Source organism: Leptodactylus fuscus, chromosome 2 (genome assembly GCF_031893055.1).
Source record: "Leptodactylus fuscus isolate aLepFus1 chromosome 2, aLepFus1.hap2, whole genome shotgun sequence".
Taxonomy (NCBI): Eukaryota; Metazoa; Chordata; class Amphibia; order Anura; family Leptodactylidae; genus Leptodactylus; species Leptodactylus fuscus.
Window position 1 is genome coordinate 48,088,337 of NC_134266.1, and position 15,612 is coordinate 48,103,948.

Sequence of the window (15,612 nt, forward strand, 5' to 3'; positions counted from 1 at the left end):
TCTGACTGGGAATTCAAAGAATATATGGGGGTTATGTGCACCCACAATTTTTAATACTGGTATACAGTGCCATTGTCTGACTGGGAATTCAAAGAATATATGGGGGTTATGTGCACCCACAATTTTTACTACTGGTATACAGTGCCATTGTCTGACTGGGAATTCAAAGAATATATGGGGGTTACGTGCACCCACAATTTTTAATACTGGTATACAGTGCCATTGTCTGACTGGGAATTCAAAGAATATATGGGGGTTATGTGCACCCACAATTTTTAATACTGGTATACAGTGCCATTGTCTGACTGGGAATTCAAAGAATATATGGGGGTTACGTGCACCCACAATTTTTAATACTGCTATACAGTTCCTTTGTCTCACTGGGAATTCAAAGAATATATGGGGGTTATGTGCACCCACAATTTTTAATACTGGTATACAGTGCCATTGTCTGACTGGGAATTCAAAGAATATATGGGGGTTACGTGCACCCACAATTTTTAATACTGCTATACAGTTCCTTTGTTTCACTGGGAATTCAAAGAATATATGGGGGTTATGTGCACCCACAATTTTTAATACTGCTATACAGTTCCTTTGTCTCACTGGGAATTCAAAGAATATATGGGGGTTATGTGCACCCACAATTTTTAATACTGGTATACAGTGCCATTGTCTGACTGGGAATTCAAAGAATATATGGGGGTTATGTGCACCCACAATTTTTACTACTGGTATACAGTGCCATTGTCTGACTGGGAATTCAAAGAATATATGGGGGTTACGTGCACCCACAATTTTTAATACTGCTATACAGTTCCTTTGTCTCACTGGGAATTCAAAGAATATATGGGGGTTATGTGCACCCACAATTTTTAATACTGGTATACAGTGCCATTGTCTGACTGGGAATTCAAAGAATATATGGGGGTTATGTGCACCCACAATTTTTAATACTGGTATACAGTGCCATTGTCTGACTGGGAATTCAAAGAATATATGGGGGTTATGTGCACCCACAATTTTTACTACTGGTATACAGTGCCATTGTCTGACTGGGAATTCAAAGAATATATGGGGGTTACGTGCACCCACAATTTTTAATACTGGTATACAGTGCCATTGTCTGACTGGGAATTCAAAGAATATATGGGGGTTATGTGCACCCACAATTTTTAATACTGGTATATAGTGCCATTGTCTGACTGGGAATTCAAAGAATATATGGGGGTTACGTGCACCCACAATTTTTAATACTGCTATACAGTGCCATTGTCTGACTGGGAATTCAAAGAATATATGGGGGTTATGTGCACCCACAATTTTTAATACTGGTATACAGTGCCATTGTCTGACTGGGAATTCAAAGAATATATGGGGGTTATGTGCACCCACAATTTTTACTACTGGTATACAGTGCCATTGTCTGACTGGGAATTCAAAGAATATATGGGGGTTACGTGCACCCACAATTTTTAATACTGGTATACAGTGCCATTGTCTGACTGGGAATTCAAAGAATATATGGGGGTTATGTGCACCCACAATTTTTATTACTGGTATATAGTGCCATTGTCTGACTGGGAATTCAAAGAATATATGGGGGTTACGTGCACCCACAATTTTTAATACTGCTATACAGTTCCTTTGTCTCACTGGGAATTCAAAGAATATATGGGGGTTATGTGCACCCACAATTTTTAATACTGGTATACAGTGCCATTGTCTGACTGGGAATTCAAAGAATATATGGGGGTTACGTGCACCCACAATTTTTAATACTGCTATACAGTTCCTTTGTCTCACTGGGAATTCAAAGAATATATGGGGGTTATGTGCACCCACAATTTTTAATACTGGTATACAGTGCCATTGTCTGACTGGGAATTCAAAGAATATATGGGGGTTATGTGCACCCACAATTTTTAATACTGGTATACAGTGCCATTGTCTGACTGGGAATTCAAAGAATATATGGGGGTTATGTGCACCCACAATTTTTACTACTGGTATACAGTGCCATTGTCTGACTGGGAATTCAAAGAATATATGGGGGTTACGTGCACCCACAATTTTTAATACTGGTATACAGTGCCATTGTCTGACTGGGAATTCAAAGAATATATGGGGGTTATGTGCACCCACAATTTTTAATACTGGTATATAGTGCCATTGTCTGACTGGGAATTCAAAGAATATATGGGGGTTACGTGCACCCACAATTTTTAATACTGCTATACAGTGCCATTGTCTGACTGGGAATTCAAAGAATATATGGGGGTTATGTGCACCCACAATTTTTAATACTGGTATACAGTGCCATTGTCTGACTGGGAATTCAAAGAATATATGGGGGTTATGTGCACCCACAATTTTTACTACTGGTATACAGTGCCATTGTCTGACTGGGAATTCAAAGAATATATGGGGGTTATGTGCACCCACAATTTTTAATACTGGTATACAGTGCCATTGTCTGACTGGGAATTCAAAGAATATATGGGGGTTATGTGCACCCACAATTTTTACTACTGGTATACAGTGCCATTGTCTGACTGGGAATTCAAAGAATATATGGGGGTTACGTGCACCCACAATTTTTAATACTGGTATACAGTGCCATTGTCTGACTGGGAATTCAAAGAATATATGGGGGTTATGTGCACCCACAATTTTTAATACTGGTATACAGTGCCATTGTCTGACTGGGAATTCAAAGAATATATGGGGGTTATGTGCACCCACAATTTTTACTACTGGTATACAGTGCCATTGTCTGACTGGGAATTCAAAGAATATATGGGGGTTACGTGCACCCACAATTTTTAATACTGGTATACAGTGCCATTGTCTGACTGGGAATTCAAAGAATATATGGGGGTTACGTGCACCCACAATTTTTAATACTGCTATACAGTGCCATTGTCTGACTGGGAATTCAAAGAATATATGGGGGTTATGTGCACCCACAATTTTTAATACTGGTATACAGTGCCATTGTCTCACTGGGAATTCCACAAATAATTTGGGGATTCATTCACCCTACATCTCAGGCTCTTGCCATATTCACCCAGGTTGTCAGTGCTGCACCAGCTCGTTCCCAGACAGCTCGGCCCGAAAAACGCGTTACCTATATAGAGGATTTGGACAATGAAGACAACATGTTCTAAATCTAATGTCTGCACCTTCTCCAGAATTAAAATAAAGGCAGCGTTTAACTTTCAAATAGAACTGCACAAAGGAAGAGCTTATCAGCTTGTCTCATGACATGCTACTGAAAAGTTTCATTTGTGTATCTTAATGTAAATATAGTTGTATAAGCTTTTTGGGTTTTAGGCACTGCCAAGTTATTTATTACCACCCACTCCCTTATAATGATGATGACGCCAAAGTCACTGTGGGTGTTCAGAGCTCACAGCTTTGGGTGACATTTGTCTTGCTCTCTGTCGGTACCAGCTGTCTTTTTGGATACCGTAAAGTTATGTTGACTTTATTAACAGCTATAGAAGCTTTAGCCAGGTTGTGACGGTGTGTAACCCTAACAACACTAAGTGGGATACACATTAATAGTCAGTCTATGTACGCTAAACGTATCACTGAAGTAATTTTTTTTCCCTCTCCCCTAATATAAGAAAGGAACAGACATTAGACCTAGACCGGGGTTCGAGGCTTGAAAAAATCCAGTATTATTTGTTCTTCATGATGTGAAATATGTGTTGAAAAGCAACCCAAGATGAAGTCAGCCATGTGTGCCAGTGTGTTACTTGGCATGCCTTTGCTGGCCCCAACTGTAAGGGTCACTCTCCATTTCCTCCATTTTCCACTCCCCTTCACACCATTTGTGGTGAAGCAATGGGATGCACTGAAGTGCACCCTCTAGCCTCGTGTGGGATAGGGACATCAGATGCCACTCCAACCCCCTCGTCTTCCTCCGCCAGCCAACGGTGCGAAGATGAGAGGAGTGTGCTCTGAATGTTTTCTGCCTAGCAGAGGCTAGTTCTCACTTACGAAAATGGCCCCACTTTGACCTGTATATCAGGCACAATGGTGTAGGTTTCAAAGAAACATGGCACCAACAAGTTGGAAAACGTGGGCCATGCGTGGACCGTGTTTGAGTCTGGCAAGCTCCAGATCTGCTACCAGGTTCCAGCCATTATCACAGGCGCAAAAATGCCAGGCCCCAGGTGTAGCAGGGAAAAAAAAAATGCCATCTCAGCCAGGATGGCATCCCTGACCTCGGAGGCACTGTGCTGTCTGTCCCCCAAGCTGATCAGTTTCAGCACGGCCTACTGACATCTCCCCATGCCAGTGTTACAGTGTTTTCCGCTAGTAGCTGGGGTGGAGGTTGCAGCTTCGTAGGGTTTCAGTCTACTCCTGCCATGGCCTGGGAGAGGAGATAGGCCACCCCAGTTTGCACCCGGGGAACAGACTCCACCACATTCACCCTGCCTGTCATTAAAGATAAGCACTGCAGCATCCCTGACCACAGGCGCTTGTCCATGTGTCGGTGGTCAAGTGGACCTTGCAGCAAAGCGCAGAGCTCTGGGCCCGACTGATGTTATGGGACACATGCAGGCGCAAGGCAGAGACAGCACACCAAGAGAAGTAGTAACGGCTAGGCCCAGCATAGGGAGGTGCCCCAGCTGCCATCTGCTGACGGAAGGCCTGGGTCTCCAGAAGCATAAACAAACACCAACATCTCCAGGGCCAGCAGTTTATCGATGAGGCTGTTACAGGCTTGGGCATGGGGGTGGGTTGTATTGTACTTCTGCCTGCAATGAAAAGCTTGGGAAATGTGGAGTGGCTGGGAAGAGGCGCATGATGGTGCAGGCCAAAAGGGCGCATGAGGGTGAACTCCCCAATGTGTCAGAGATAGGTGTGTAGGTGTCCTTGCATCATATACTTGCACCATATTTGGCTTTGGAAGTTAATTTTGTGCCAAAAAGTGGTTAAGACAGCGATCCCTCAGCTACTCCCGTTACACTGTCTATTGAAGTTACCATCTGTGGAAGTGGACCACCATTTCTAAGATCCCAAAGGAAACAGGCAAGAGATGTGCAGTTCAGAAAAAAAGATGAGAAAATAAGTTTAGGCTGTAGAGCACAGAGGGATCGGAGAGGACAGAGCTGGTGTCGGCCAGGTATTCCCACAACATGCGCCTATACTTGTCCCTCCTGGTGACACTAGGCCCCTGAGTGGCAGTAATTTGTCCAGGGGGGCCATTAACGTGTTCCAGACCTAGGAATAAGTCTTCCAACAGGGTAGAGTTTTGCATGCCTTTGCTTCTACCCACTGTTTTTGCTGCTTAGCTTCCCTCCACATCTACTCTGCTTTCACCCCTAAACATCACCCCAGTTTATGCCTTTGCTTCTACCCAGGTTTTTTGTTGATTTAGCTTCCCTCTACATCTACACTGCTTTAGCCCCTAGACATCACCCCTGTCCATGTGGGGTCGGTGGCCTCGTCATCCACCAACTCCTCTTCCAATTGCGCACTGCCCCCTTACTGCAAACCGCACATGACCACAGCTTGCCTTGATGGCAACTGTGTCTCATGATCCCCACTTAGGTCCAGACAAGTCGGTGGCGGGTCCAAAACCCCAAAATTGGAAGGAAATGGCAGATGCTGCAGTATTTCTAACACCTGTTCCTGGTGCTCGGGCCTGGTCTGTGTTGTACCCTGCACCCTGCTTAACGCATCTGCCATATCCGAAGTTGTGCTGAGCGCATGCTAATGTTTCGTGTCCAGTGCAATGGATGGGATGGGATTTCACATAAGTCTGCCACTCATGGTTGAGCAACTGAGGGAGTTGACTTTGACGAACCCGAGGGTTTTGGAGTTGGAACTACATCAAAGGTCTGTGCTGCTCACACACTCTGCTCAACACATGATATGTTTAGTGCCAGCAGTGTGGAGACGTCGCACAACAGCCGTTGTTCCAGCAGGTACAGGCGTTGTAGGAGTGCATAGAGGCTAGCAGCGGCAACTATACACTTTAAAAACTATCCGCACAAGCGCCACACTTTCACCAGTAGCTCAGGAACATTGGGGTACCTTTTTCAAAAGATTAGCAGCAATGAGTTAAAAACGTGGCCCAGGCATGGAATATGTTGCAGGCTGCCAAGCTACAGAGCCAATCCCAGGTTACGGCCATTATCACACATGACAACATGCCTGGGCCCAGGTGCAGTGGCAAAAACCACATTGCCGTCTCATCGAGGATGGCATGACTCACTTTGTAGGCAGTGTGCTGTCTGGCCCTCAAGCTGATGAGCTTCAGCACGGCCCGCTGACGTCTCCCCACACCAGTGTTGCAGCGTTTCCAGCTCGTAGCTGGGGTCAATTTAACAGCGGAGGAGGGTGGTGTTTCAGCCCTCCTCCCAGGAATGTTGTGTGGGGAGACAAGTCAGGCCACCACATTTTGCGACCCGGTCCACGCCTCAACTACATTCAACCACTGTGCCCAAATTGAAAGGTAGCGTCCCTGTCCGCATGCACTTGTCCATTCGTAACTGGTCACATGGAACTTTAGGGCTAAGCGCTGAATTTAGGGACCGCCTCATGTTTGGGGGAAAGTGCTGGTGTGGACGGCACAGTGCGGTGGCGCAGTAGACACTCTGCCCAAAAAGGGCAGAGTGTCCCCCAGCCGGGATTCCAACATCTCCTGGGCCAGATTTCTTGAGATGAGGCCGTTGAAGCCTTGGGCATGTGGGTGGGTTGCGCTGTACTTTAGCATGAAATGAAAGGCTTGGGAGATGGGGAGTTGCTGGGAAGAGGCGCATGATGGCGCGGGCAAAAGGAGAAATGGCAGGAAAAGGTGAGGATAAGGGTGAACTCCCCAAAGTGTCAGAGGCAGATGTGGAGGTGTCCTGGCTCCTGGTCTGGACTGCAGCGCCAGCCCTGTCAACAGTGGAAGAGGCAGTGGCCGCCAGGCCAAACGACGATTATCCTGCGCTTGCTCTCACCCCAGCCCAGGGCTTGCCTTCCAAATGATGGCACCCGCAAGAGGTGGTGAGATTCCTCTCCGCAGATCTCCAAACCATCTTGGACTTGCAAATTGCACTAAATTTGTCATGTAACTGACATGTATATGATGAGTCTATCCATTGTCTGTTCATTTTGGTGAAAGTCAGCCTGTCAGCTGACAGACAGCTGTGCTTGTCAGTGATGATGTCACCGGCTGCTTGTACCCCCAGTTTTTGCTGCTTAGCTTGCCTCCACATCCACACTGCTTTTGCCCCTACACATCACCCCTATCCATGCCTGTGCCTCTAGCCATAAGTCTGCCACCCATGGAAACTCATGGTGCAGAAAGTGAGGGAGCTGACTCTGAGGAACCCTTGGGTTTTGTAGCTGGTACTCCATCAAAGGTCTCTGCTGCTCACACACCCTGCTGAACATACGGTATCTAGGGTTAGAGCGTGTGGTGACCTCGCACAACAGTAGGTGCTTCAGGCAGATGTAGGCCTTGCTGGAGTGTATTGCGGCTAGCTCCAGGTACTGTAGACTTGGGAAAGTGGGTGTCCAAGTGCCGCACTTTCACCCTTAGCTCAGCTAATTTGGGGTATGTTTTTAAAAATCATTGCACCACTACATTGAACATGTGGGCCAGGCATGGAACGTGTTGGAGGCTGGCAAGCTCCAGAGCCCTCCAACAAGCTAAAAAACCTGGCCCCAGGGGCAGCGGGGATAAACAAATTGCCATCTCATCCAGGATGGCATCCCTGACCTCAGAGGCAGTGTGCTGTCCGTCTCCCAAGCTGATGAGCTTCAGCCCAGCCTGCTGACGTCTCCCCACACCAGTGTTGCAGCGTTTTCAGCTCGTAGCTGGGGTAAATCTAACAGCGGAGGAGGAGGAGGGTGGTGTTTCAGCCCTCCTCCCAGGAATGTTTTGTGGGGAAACAAGTCAGGAAAATTCTTGAAACGGGAGAGTTTTGCATCTTTGCCCTTGCTGCCTATGGACATCCCTTTGCCTCTAGCCACCATTTTCCCTGCTTTGCTTGCCTCCACATCCACACTGCTTTTGCCCCTAGACATCACCCCAGTCCATGCCTTAGCTTGTACCCCCAGTTTTTCCTGCTTAGCTTGCCTCCACATCCACACTGCTTTTGCCCCTAGACATCACCCCAGTCCATGCCTTAGCTTGTACCCCCAGTTTTTCCTGCTTAGCTTGCCTCCACATCCACACTGCTTTTGCCCCTAGACATCACCCCAGTCCATGCCTTAGCTTGTACCCCCAGTTTTTCCTGCTTAGCTTGCCTCCACATCCACACTGCTTTTGCCCCTAGACATCACCCCAGTCCATGCCTTAGCTTGTATCCCCAGTTTTTCCTGCTTAGCTTGCCTCCACATCCACACTGCTTTTGCCCCTAGACATCACCCCAGTCCATGCCTTAGCTTGTACCCCCAGTTTTTCCTGCTTAGCTTGCCTCCACATCCACACTGCTTTTGCCCCTAGACATCATCCCTATCCATGCCTCTTCCCCTAGCCATAACTCTGCCACCCCTGGAAACTCATGGTGCAGAAACTTTGGTTGCTGACTTTGAGGAACCCTTGGGTTTTGTAGATGGAACTCCATCAAAGGTCTGTGCAGCTCACACACCCTGCTCAAGATATGGTATTGTAGGGTTTCAGCGTGTGTGAATGACGGACAACAGCCTGTGTTTGGACAGATGTAGGCCTTGCTAGAGTGTTTTTAGGCTAGCAGCGACTCCTGTGCACTTGCAAAAGTGGGCGCACAAGCGCCGCATTTTCAACAGTAGCTTCGGTACATTTGGGTATGTTTTTAAAAAACTTTGCACCACTAGGTTAGACGTGGGCCAAACATGGAACGTGTTGGAGGCTGGCAAGCTCCAGAGCCGCTACCAGGTTCCAGCCATTATCACAGGCGTAAAAATGCCAGGCCCCAGGTGTAGCAGGGAAAAAAAAATGCCATCTCAGCCAGGATGGCATCCCTGACCTCGGAGGCACTGTGCTGTCTGTCCCCCAAGCTGATGAGCTTCAGCACCGCCTGCTGACGTCTCCCCACACCAGTGTTTTAGCGTTTGCCGCTAGTAGCTGTGGTGGAGGTTGCAGCGTCGTAGGGTTTCAGTCTACTCCTGCCATGAATTTTGGCCTGGGAGAGGAGATAGGCCACCCCAGTTTGCACCCGAGGAACAGACTCCACCACATTCACCCTGCCTGTCATTAAAGATAAGCACTGCAGCATCCCTGACCACAGGCGCTTGTCCAAGTGTCGGTGGTCAAGTGGACCTTGCAGCAAAGCGCGGAACTAAGGGCCCACCTGATGTTGAGTGACACGTGCTGGTGCAAGGCGGGGACGCCACACCGGGAGAAGTTGAGACGGCTAGGGACGGCATAGTGAGGTGCCACAGTTGCCATCAGGTCCGGGAAGGCGGGAGTTTCAACAAGCCGGAACGCCAACCTCTCCTGGGCCAGCAGTTTAGCGATGTTGGCGTTCTAGGCTTGCGTGGGTGGGTGGTTAGCGGTGTATTTCTGCCGGCGCTCCAATGTCTGAGAGATGGTGGGTTGTTGTAAAGAAGCGCCTGATGGTGCCTTTGATGGTGCAGGAGAAGGAGATAAGACAGAAACAGGGGAGGATGAGGGAGAAGTCAACAAAGTGGCGGAGGCAGATGAAGTGATGTCCTGGCTCGTCCTCTGGAGTGCATCGCCAGCACTGTGAGCAGAGGCAGTGGCATGAACGGCGGGCGACGTTTGTCCTGCCGTTGCTGCCTGCCACTGATTCCATTGCTTGGATTCCAAATGACGGTGCATTGAAGTGGTGGACAGGTTGCTCTTCTCAGGGCCCCTACTCGATTTCGAGAGGCAAATTGTGTAGACGACACTATATCTGTCCTCGGCGCATTCCTTGAAAAAACTCTACACCTTCAAGAAACGTGCCCTCGATGGGGGAGTTTTTCTGGGCTGGGTACAAAAGGGAACATCTTCGGACATTCCGGGTCTGGCCTGGCTTCGGCAAAGCAGCTGACCTCTGCCTCTGGACATGTCTCTGCCTCTAGCTACCCTTTTTGGTGCTGCACCTGCCTCAACATCCACACTACTTTCCCAGCTTGACATCTGCCTTGTCCAGGTGGGGTCGGTGTCCTCGTCGTCCACCACCTCCTCTTCCAACTCCTGTCTCGCCTCCTCCTCCTGCACAATGCGCATGTCAACTGGCTGCCCTGACAGCAACTGCGTCTCATCGTCGTCGATGAGGGTGGGTTGCTGGTCATCCGCCACCAAATCGACCGGAGATGGAATGGAGGAGACTCTAGTGTTTGAGCATCTGGACACAGATACTCGTCTGTTAGGTCCGTGGAATCGCGAAATGGAGGGGCAGGTTGCGGTACAGTCAAAGGAAGGGAGAACAGCTCTGGGGAGCAGGGACAGTTGGGGTTATTGTTCTGAGAAGATTGGGAATTTTGGGTGGAAGGAGGACAAGACTGTTGGGTAAGAGGAGGTAGAGGCTGACTGGCTGGTGGACAATGTGCTTTAAGCGTTATCCGACAGCCATTGCAAGACCTGTTCCTGGTTCTCGGGCCTACTAATCTTTGTACCATTCAGCCTAGTTAATGTGGAACTTTTGTGCAAAGCGCAGAACTTAGGGCCCGCCTGATGTTAAGGGACACACGCTGGTACAAGGCTCAACTCACCCTAAGTGCCAAAAACACTGCTGGTGCAAGGCTCTACTCATGCCAAGGGCCTCAATCTCTGCTGGTAGCTCAGCTTAAGGTCATGTAACTTTGTTTGGAAGGGCTCATGTTAAGGGCTAGAAAAGTGAATTTTGGAAGGTCTTACCACATCACACACACACACACACACACACACACACACACACACACACACACACACACACACACACACACACACACTCAAAATGACAGTTAAGGGTGAGGGCTTTTGGAATTCCCATTGCCTATTCCATTTGTGGTTGTCATGGGGAACGTGATTTAAAGGGGTGGTTGTTACTGTTTGTTGAGCTTAAATTGGGGTTTGTGTCCATCCATTTGGGGAGTAAAGAAGGTTTCCAGGTATTTTCCCACTTTGATAGAGGTTTTTTTGAATGTGGAAAGTGTGTAGTTGTTAGGCAGTGATGTTGGGGTAATAGAGGGTCTTTGGTGTGTTAGATGCCCCCAGGCATGCTTCCCCTGCTGTCCCAGTGTCATTCCAGAGGTGTCGGCATCATTTCCTGGGGTGTCATAGTGGACTTGGTGACCCTCCAGACACGGATTTGGGTTTCCCCCTTAACGAGTATCTGTTCCCCATAGACTATAATGGGGTTCGAAACCCGTTCGAACACACGAACATTGAGCGGCTGTTCGAATCGAATTTCGAACCTCGAACATTTTAGTGTTCGCTCATCTCTAGTCACGACCAGTACTTCCCCATTTTTAGAGTTCAGGACTAAAGTGAATTTCCAGTCATCAGTCTCTTATAGACTTGCTGCTTTAATAAACCAGACGTCAGTGTCTTCCTTATACCAGCCAATCAGATTTCTTCTATCTAGAACCTACTTTAGAGAAGACGGCAATCTGATTGGTTCCTATAGGTGGAGCTAAAACCGTATGTTAGGACGTTATTCACATTTCATCATTAGCTGCACCAACATATTTAGTGGCTTTATTGGTGAAGTATTTTTTCTTCTGTGACACGGAGGATTATATTGAAACTTTATAGCATCACATGTATAGATATCAGGTAAACCCAAGCACATATATAGCTGTCGTGCAACCCCGAGCAAATGTTTGCATCATCCATACCGCCGTATGTAATCCTTATGTTTGCAGCCATCCCAGTGGGCAACCGGGTGTTCCCACGCTCCTTATTAGCAACACGCAGCTTTCATTAAGGAATGGTGTTCATTAAGTAAAGGGATTTTCCAGGACTTGTATATAGAATAATGGAGCATCGAGTTGATAGCTTTTTGTTTCACTATTGTGTTCAGTTCTGGGTCCTTAGGACAGAGTTGAAATCGCCACCAGCAATCTGGATCACCAAGGCAGCACCCAAAATGCAGGCCTATCTGGTTCGATTTGGGCTGGCTGAGGGGTCTCGATGCAGATACACAGTTTTGTCCTATGATTAAGGTGACCCTGGAACCAGTAGTGATTTGGGAGGCATTTTGGTCCTGACAGGCTTCTTACAGGAAACCTTGAGAAAATCTGTGCAATATAGAGGCAGCATGTCATCATAGAACAGATGCCTAGTTTTGCCGAAAAGTCAAAGGGGTGGTCCTATCAGCCATCTCTGTATTTAGAGTTGTAGAGGGGAGGCTATCCATCACACATAGGACTCCCCCTCCTTGACTTCATCGCAGAGACTTCAATGAATAAAAGTTATACTGAATCTCTTCCCACAACCTTATTCCCTGGTTCCCTTTAAGTACGACAGAATAATCTTACTAAAGATCTTTCTCTTCTGGTTAAGAATCTAAAACTATTGTGTCTTGCAGAAAAAAGCGGAGGAAGCGCATAAGATTTTAGAAGGTCTTGGACCAAAAGTAGAGCTGGTAAGTAATGGCCCAATATTCCCATTCACTGTAGCCCTGCTTGTGAATTTTTTAATTTCTTATGGGCATGAAAACAGGTTTATGGCAGATGGACAGGGACGTTGTATATAGGTGATTTATAAAGGAGTGAAGTATGGCCACAATACAGAATCAGGCTGTGCAGACACTTTGTGAGGCTCTTTAGTAGAGATGAGCGAACACTGTTCGGATCAGCCGATCCGAACAGCACGCTCCCATAGAAATGAATGGAAGCACCTGTGATGCCGGCCGCTGGCAAAGTCAGCGTCACAGGTGCTTCCATTCATTTCTATGGGAGGGTGCTGTTCGGATCGGCTGATCCGAACAATGTTCGCTCATCTCTACTCTTTAGTAGATCCGTAGTAACTGTGCAGTAGTATCCCTAATATAGTTATATGAGAAGGGTATATAAGAGGGCTGCACTATGGGGAAGATATTGGAAACCATATGAAACAAAATTTTTGTTGGCCGTCACAACCAATCACATCTCGGCTTTCATTTCTTATAGTGATCTTTTTAATTGAAATCCGGGGAATGGTTGCTATAGTCAGAAAAGTCAATTTTTCTTTTAGATAGTTTTATAAATCTGCTCCAATGTTGTCTATCCGTTTGTCGCTTTTTATCATGGAGAGTAAGGTCTCCTCCAGGTAGGGCGGATAATTTTGTTGCATATTTTGGTTCCAAATGACCTTGCATTATGCATTTCCAAAACGGAATAAGTATACAGTGGTTTTATAAATCCCAGCCTGCAGATTTCTGTGCGGCATTTTTTATAGTACATGTAGGTGGAGTTTTGAATGTACTCTATACACTTGTATTACACTGTCAGCTCCTGTGGATTTAGATCTTGAAGAGGGCTAACAAGCAACAAGTGTATTGTTAAAGAGGTTTTCCAAAAATACAAATCCCTAGGAACCCCACTGCTAAGACCATCCTGAGAACAAGCACTAGAATAGGGTCCTCCGTCTCCCATTCCTCCTTACTATCTGAGGCATAAAATATGCATACCGTATTTTTCGGACTATAAGACGCACTTTTTTTCCCCAAAATTTTGGGGGAAAAGAAGGGTGCGTCTTATAGTCTGAAGGTGGCGCCTGGCATCCGCTGTAAGAGAGGCGGAAGCCGGCAAGTGATAGACGCTATTACAGGTGCCGGGGCCTGAGACATCGCTGCGCTCCTCTGCCCTGCATGAAGCCAGCAGCGGCAGGGGCTCCTCCGTCCCCCCGCCGCTGGCTTCATGCAGGGCAGGGCAGCGATGTCTCAGGCCCCGGCGTCTATCCCGTGCCGGCATCCGCCTCTCTAGTACAGCGGATGCCGGGTCAGTATCCGTGGCCCCTTCTCCACCGGGGCCGGTCCCCACCGGCCCCGTACCTGTAAAGTTGCAGGCCGGCTCCTGCGCGGCGATATCGCAGGAGCCGACCTGTTCGGGTGACAGCCGGGAGCCTAATGAGGCTCCCAGGCCTGTCACTGCTGTATTAGTATTGCGGCTGGTCTCTATGACCAGCCGTAATACTAATAGACAGAATGTCCCATAGACTTGTATTGCCGTCTATGGGACTTGCGATCAAGTGACCGCAGGTTCAAGCCCCCGGGGGGAATAAAGTAGTAAAAAAAAAAAAAAAAAAAAAAAAAAAAAAGCTTTAAAAATATGAAATAAATAAAAGTTCTAAATCACCTCCTGTTTTTTTTTTCAATACAAGGTGATCTAAGCAATAGATATCCCCCAAAATGGTATAACTAAAAAGTACTTCTAGCCCCGCAAAAAAACCGCTCTATGCATCCCCGTACAGCTGCAGGGTCACCTGTCAATGTGGCCTTGCAGCTGTTGCAAAACTACAACTCCCATATATTAAATATTTTACCATTTTTTGCTTCAAAATTTTTTTCCCCTATTTTCCTCCTCTAAAACCTGGGTGCGTCTTATAGTCCGAAAAATACGGTACTTACCTCTGTGCTGGGGATCAGGTGGAGAATTTGTGTTCAGGTCCTGTTCTCCTGACCTTTGGCCTAACTGGACTATTACTACTAAGCCAATTGGCCGACGTACTCGCTGTGGGCAGAAAGTAAACACATACCAGGCACCCGAACAGAGACTTCACCTTAATTGTGGCTGAAGGGAGTAGGCGTATTCTATTATTATAAGCCTTTGCAGGGGACAAAAAAAAAAAAAAAATAAATAAAAAAAAAAAAATATATATATATATATATATATATATATATATATATATACACATGCTATTGCTTTTCATAAAAGCCCCCAAAAATCTAGACTATTTTTAGACCATGGGGCTACACGTCATTTGCTCAATTTTTTTTGTTGCCTTGCTTCTGTTTTATGCCTGGTCATTCTTTGCATCAAAATTTTGCTTCATAAATTTTGTGCAGATTTCATCTTGTGACCATTGTGATTCCAATGTTGTCTGATATGATGAGCTTTTATACACTGCCCATGTACTATGGTGCATTTACTCTATTTAAAAATCGGCGCACATTTGAAATGTTAAATAATTGGAACAAATTACCGGTAAATCTTGCGCAATTCCAAAAAAAAAAAAAAAAAAAAAAACACAAGAAGAAAGGGCAACGTTAGTCATAAAATGGTGCAAATGGCATGATCAATGTGTTCCCATAGGTCTGCCTAGCAGCATCATAGTCATCCAATACTAGCGGTTCCTGACTACTTTCAGGACTACTGAATTTTGTTTTTAGAACAGGTCCATAGACCCTATCGATAAATCACTCACAATCTGAAAATGAAACAGATCGGCGGAGTTTAACCCCTGTATTTCCTGCAGAAAATACTGAAAATAAACAAATTAGAGAAGACCTAAAATGTTTCTACTACCGAAAACCATCTGAAACAATACATAGATGATACGTTCCCTGTACGGATGAGACATTCACAATTTATAAGCACTTTGCAAGTCCATTTCCAGCACTTTCTCCATTCTGCCGCCTGTATGGCTAATGTACAATTTACATTCTGTTAAACCAGGTCTATAATTTCCAGTGTTTTTGCTGGTAAAATTGTACAATTTAAGTTTTTCCCTCTTTTCATTTTTATGTAAATCAAAAATTTCTTTAA

General features: G+C 46.4%; 1 protein-coding gene across 4 annotated transcripts in view; it reads left to right on the forward strand.

The window, feature by feature from the left end:
• The window catches only part of NCOR1 (nuclear receptor corepressor 1), a 125,774-nt gene that overhangs the window by 46,545 nt on the left and 63,617 nt on the right, over positions 1-15,612 (forward strand). For all 4 annotated transcript variants that reach the window (XM_075263723.1, XM_075263721.1, XM_075263725.1 and 1 more), the window contains exon 7: positions 12,453-12,509. In XM_075263723.1, the coding sequence (XP_075119824.1) occupies positions 12,453-12,509 (57 nt within the window). The remainder of the gene's footprint in view (positions 1-12,452; positions 12,510-15,612) is intronic.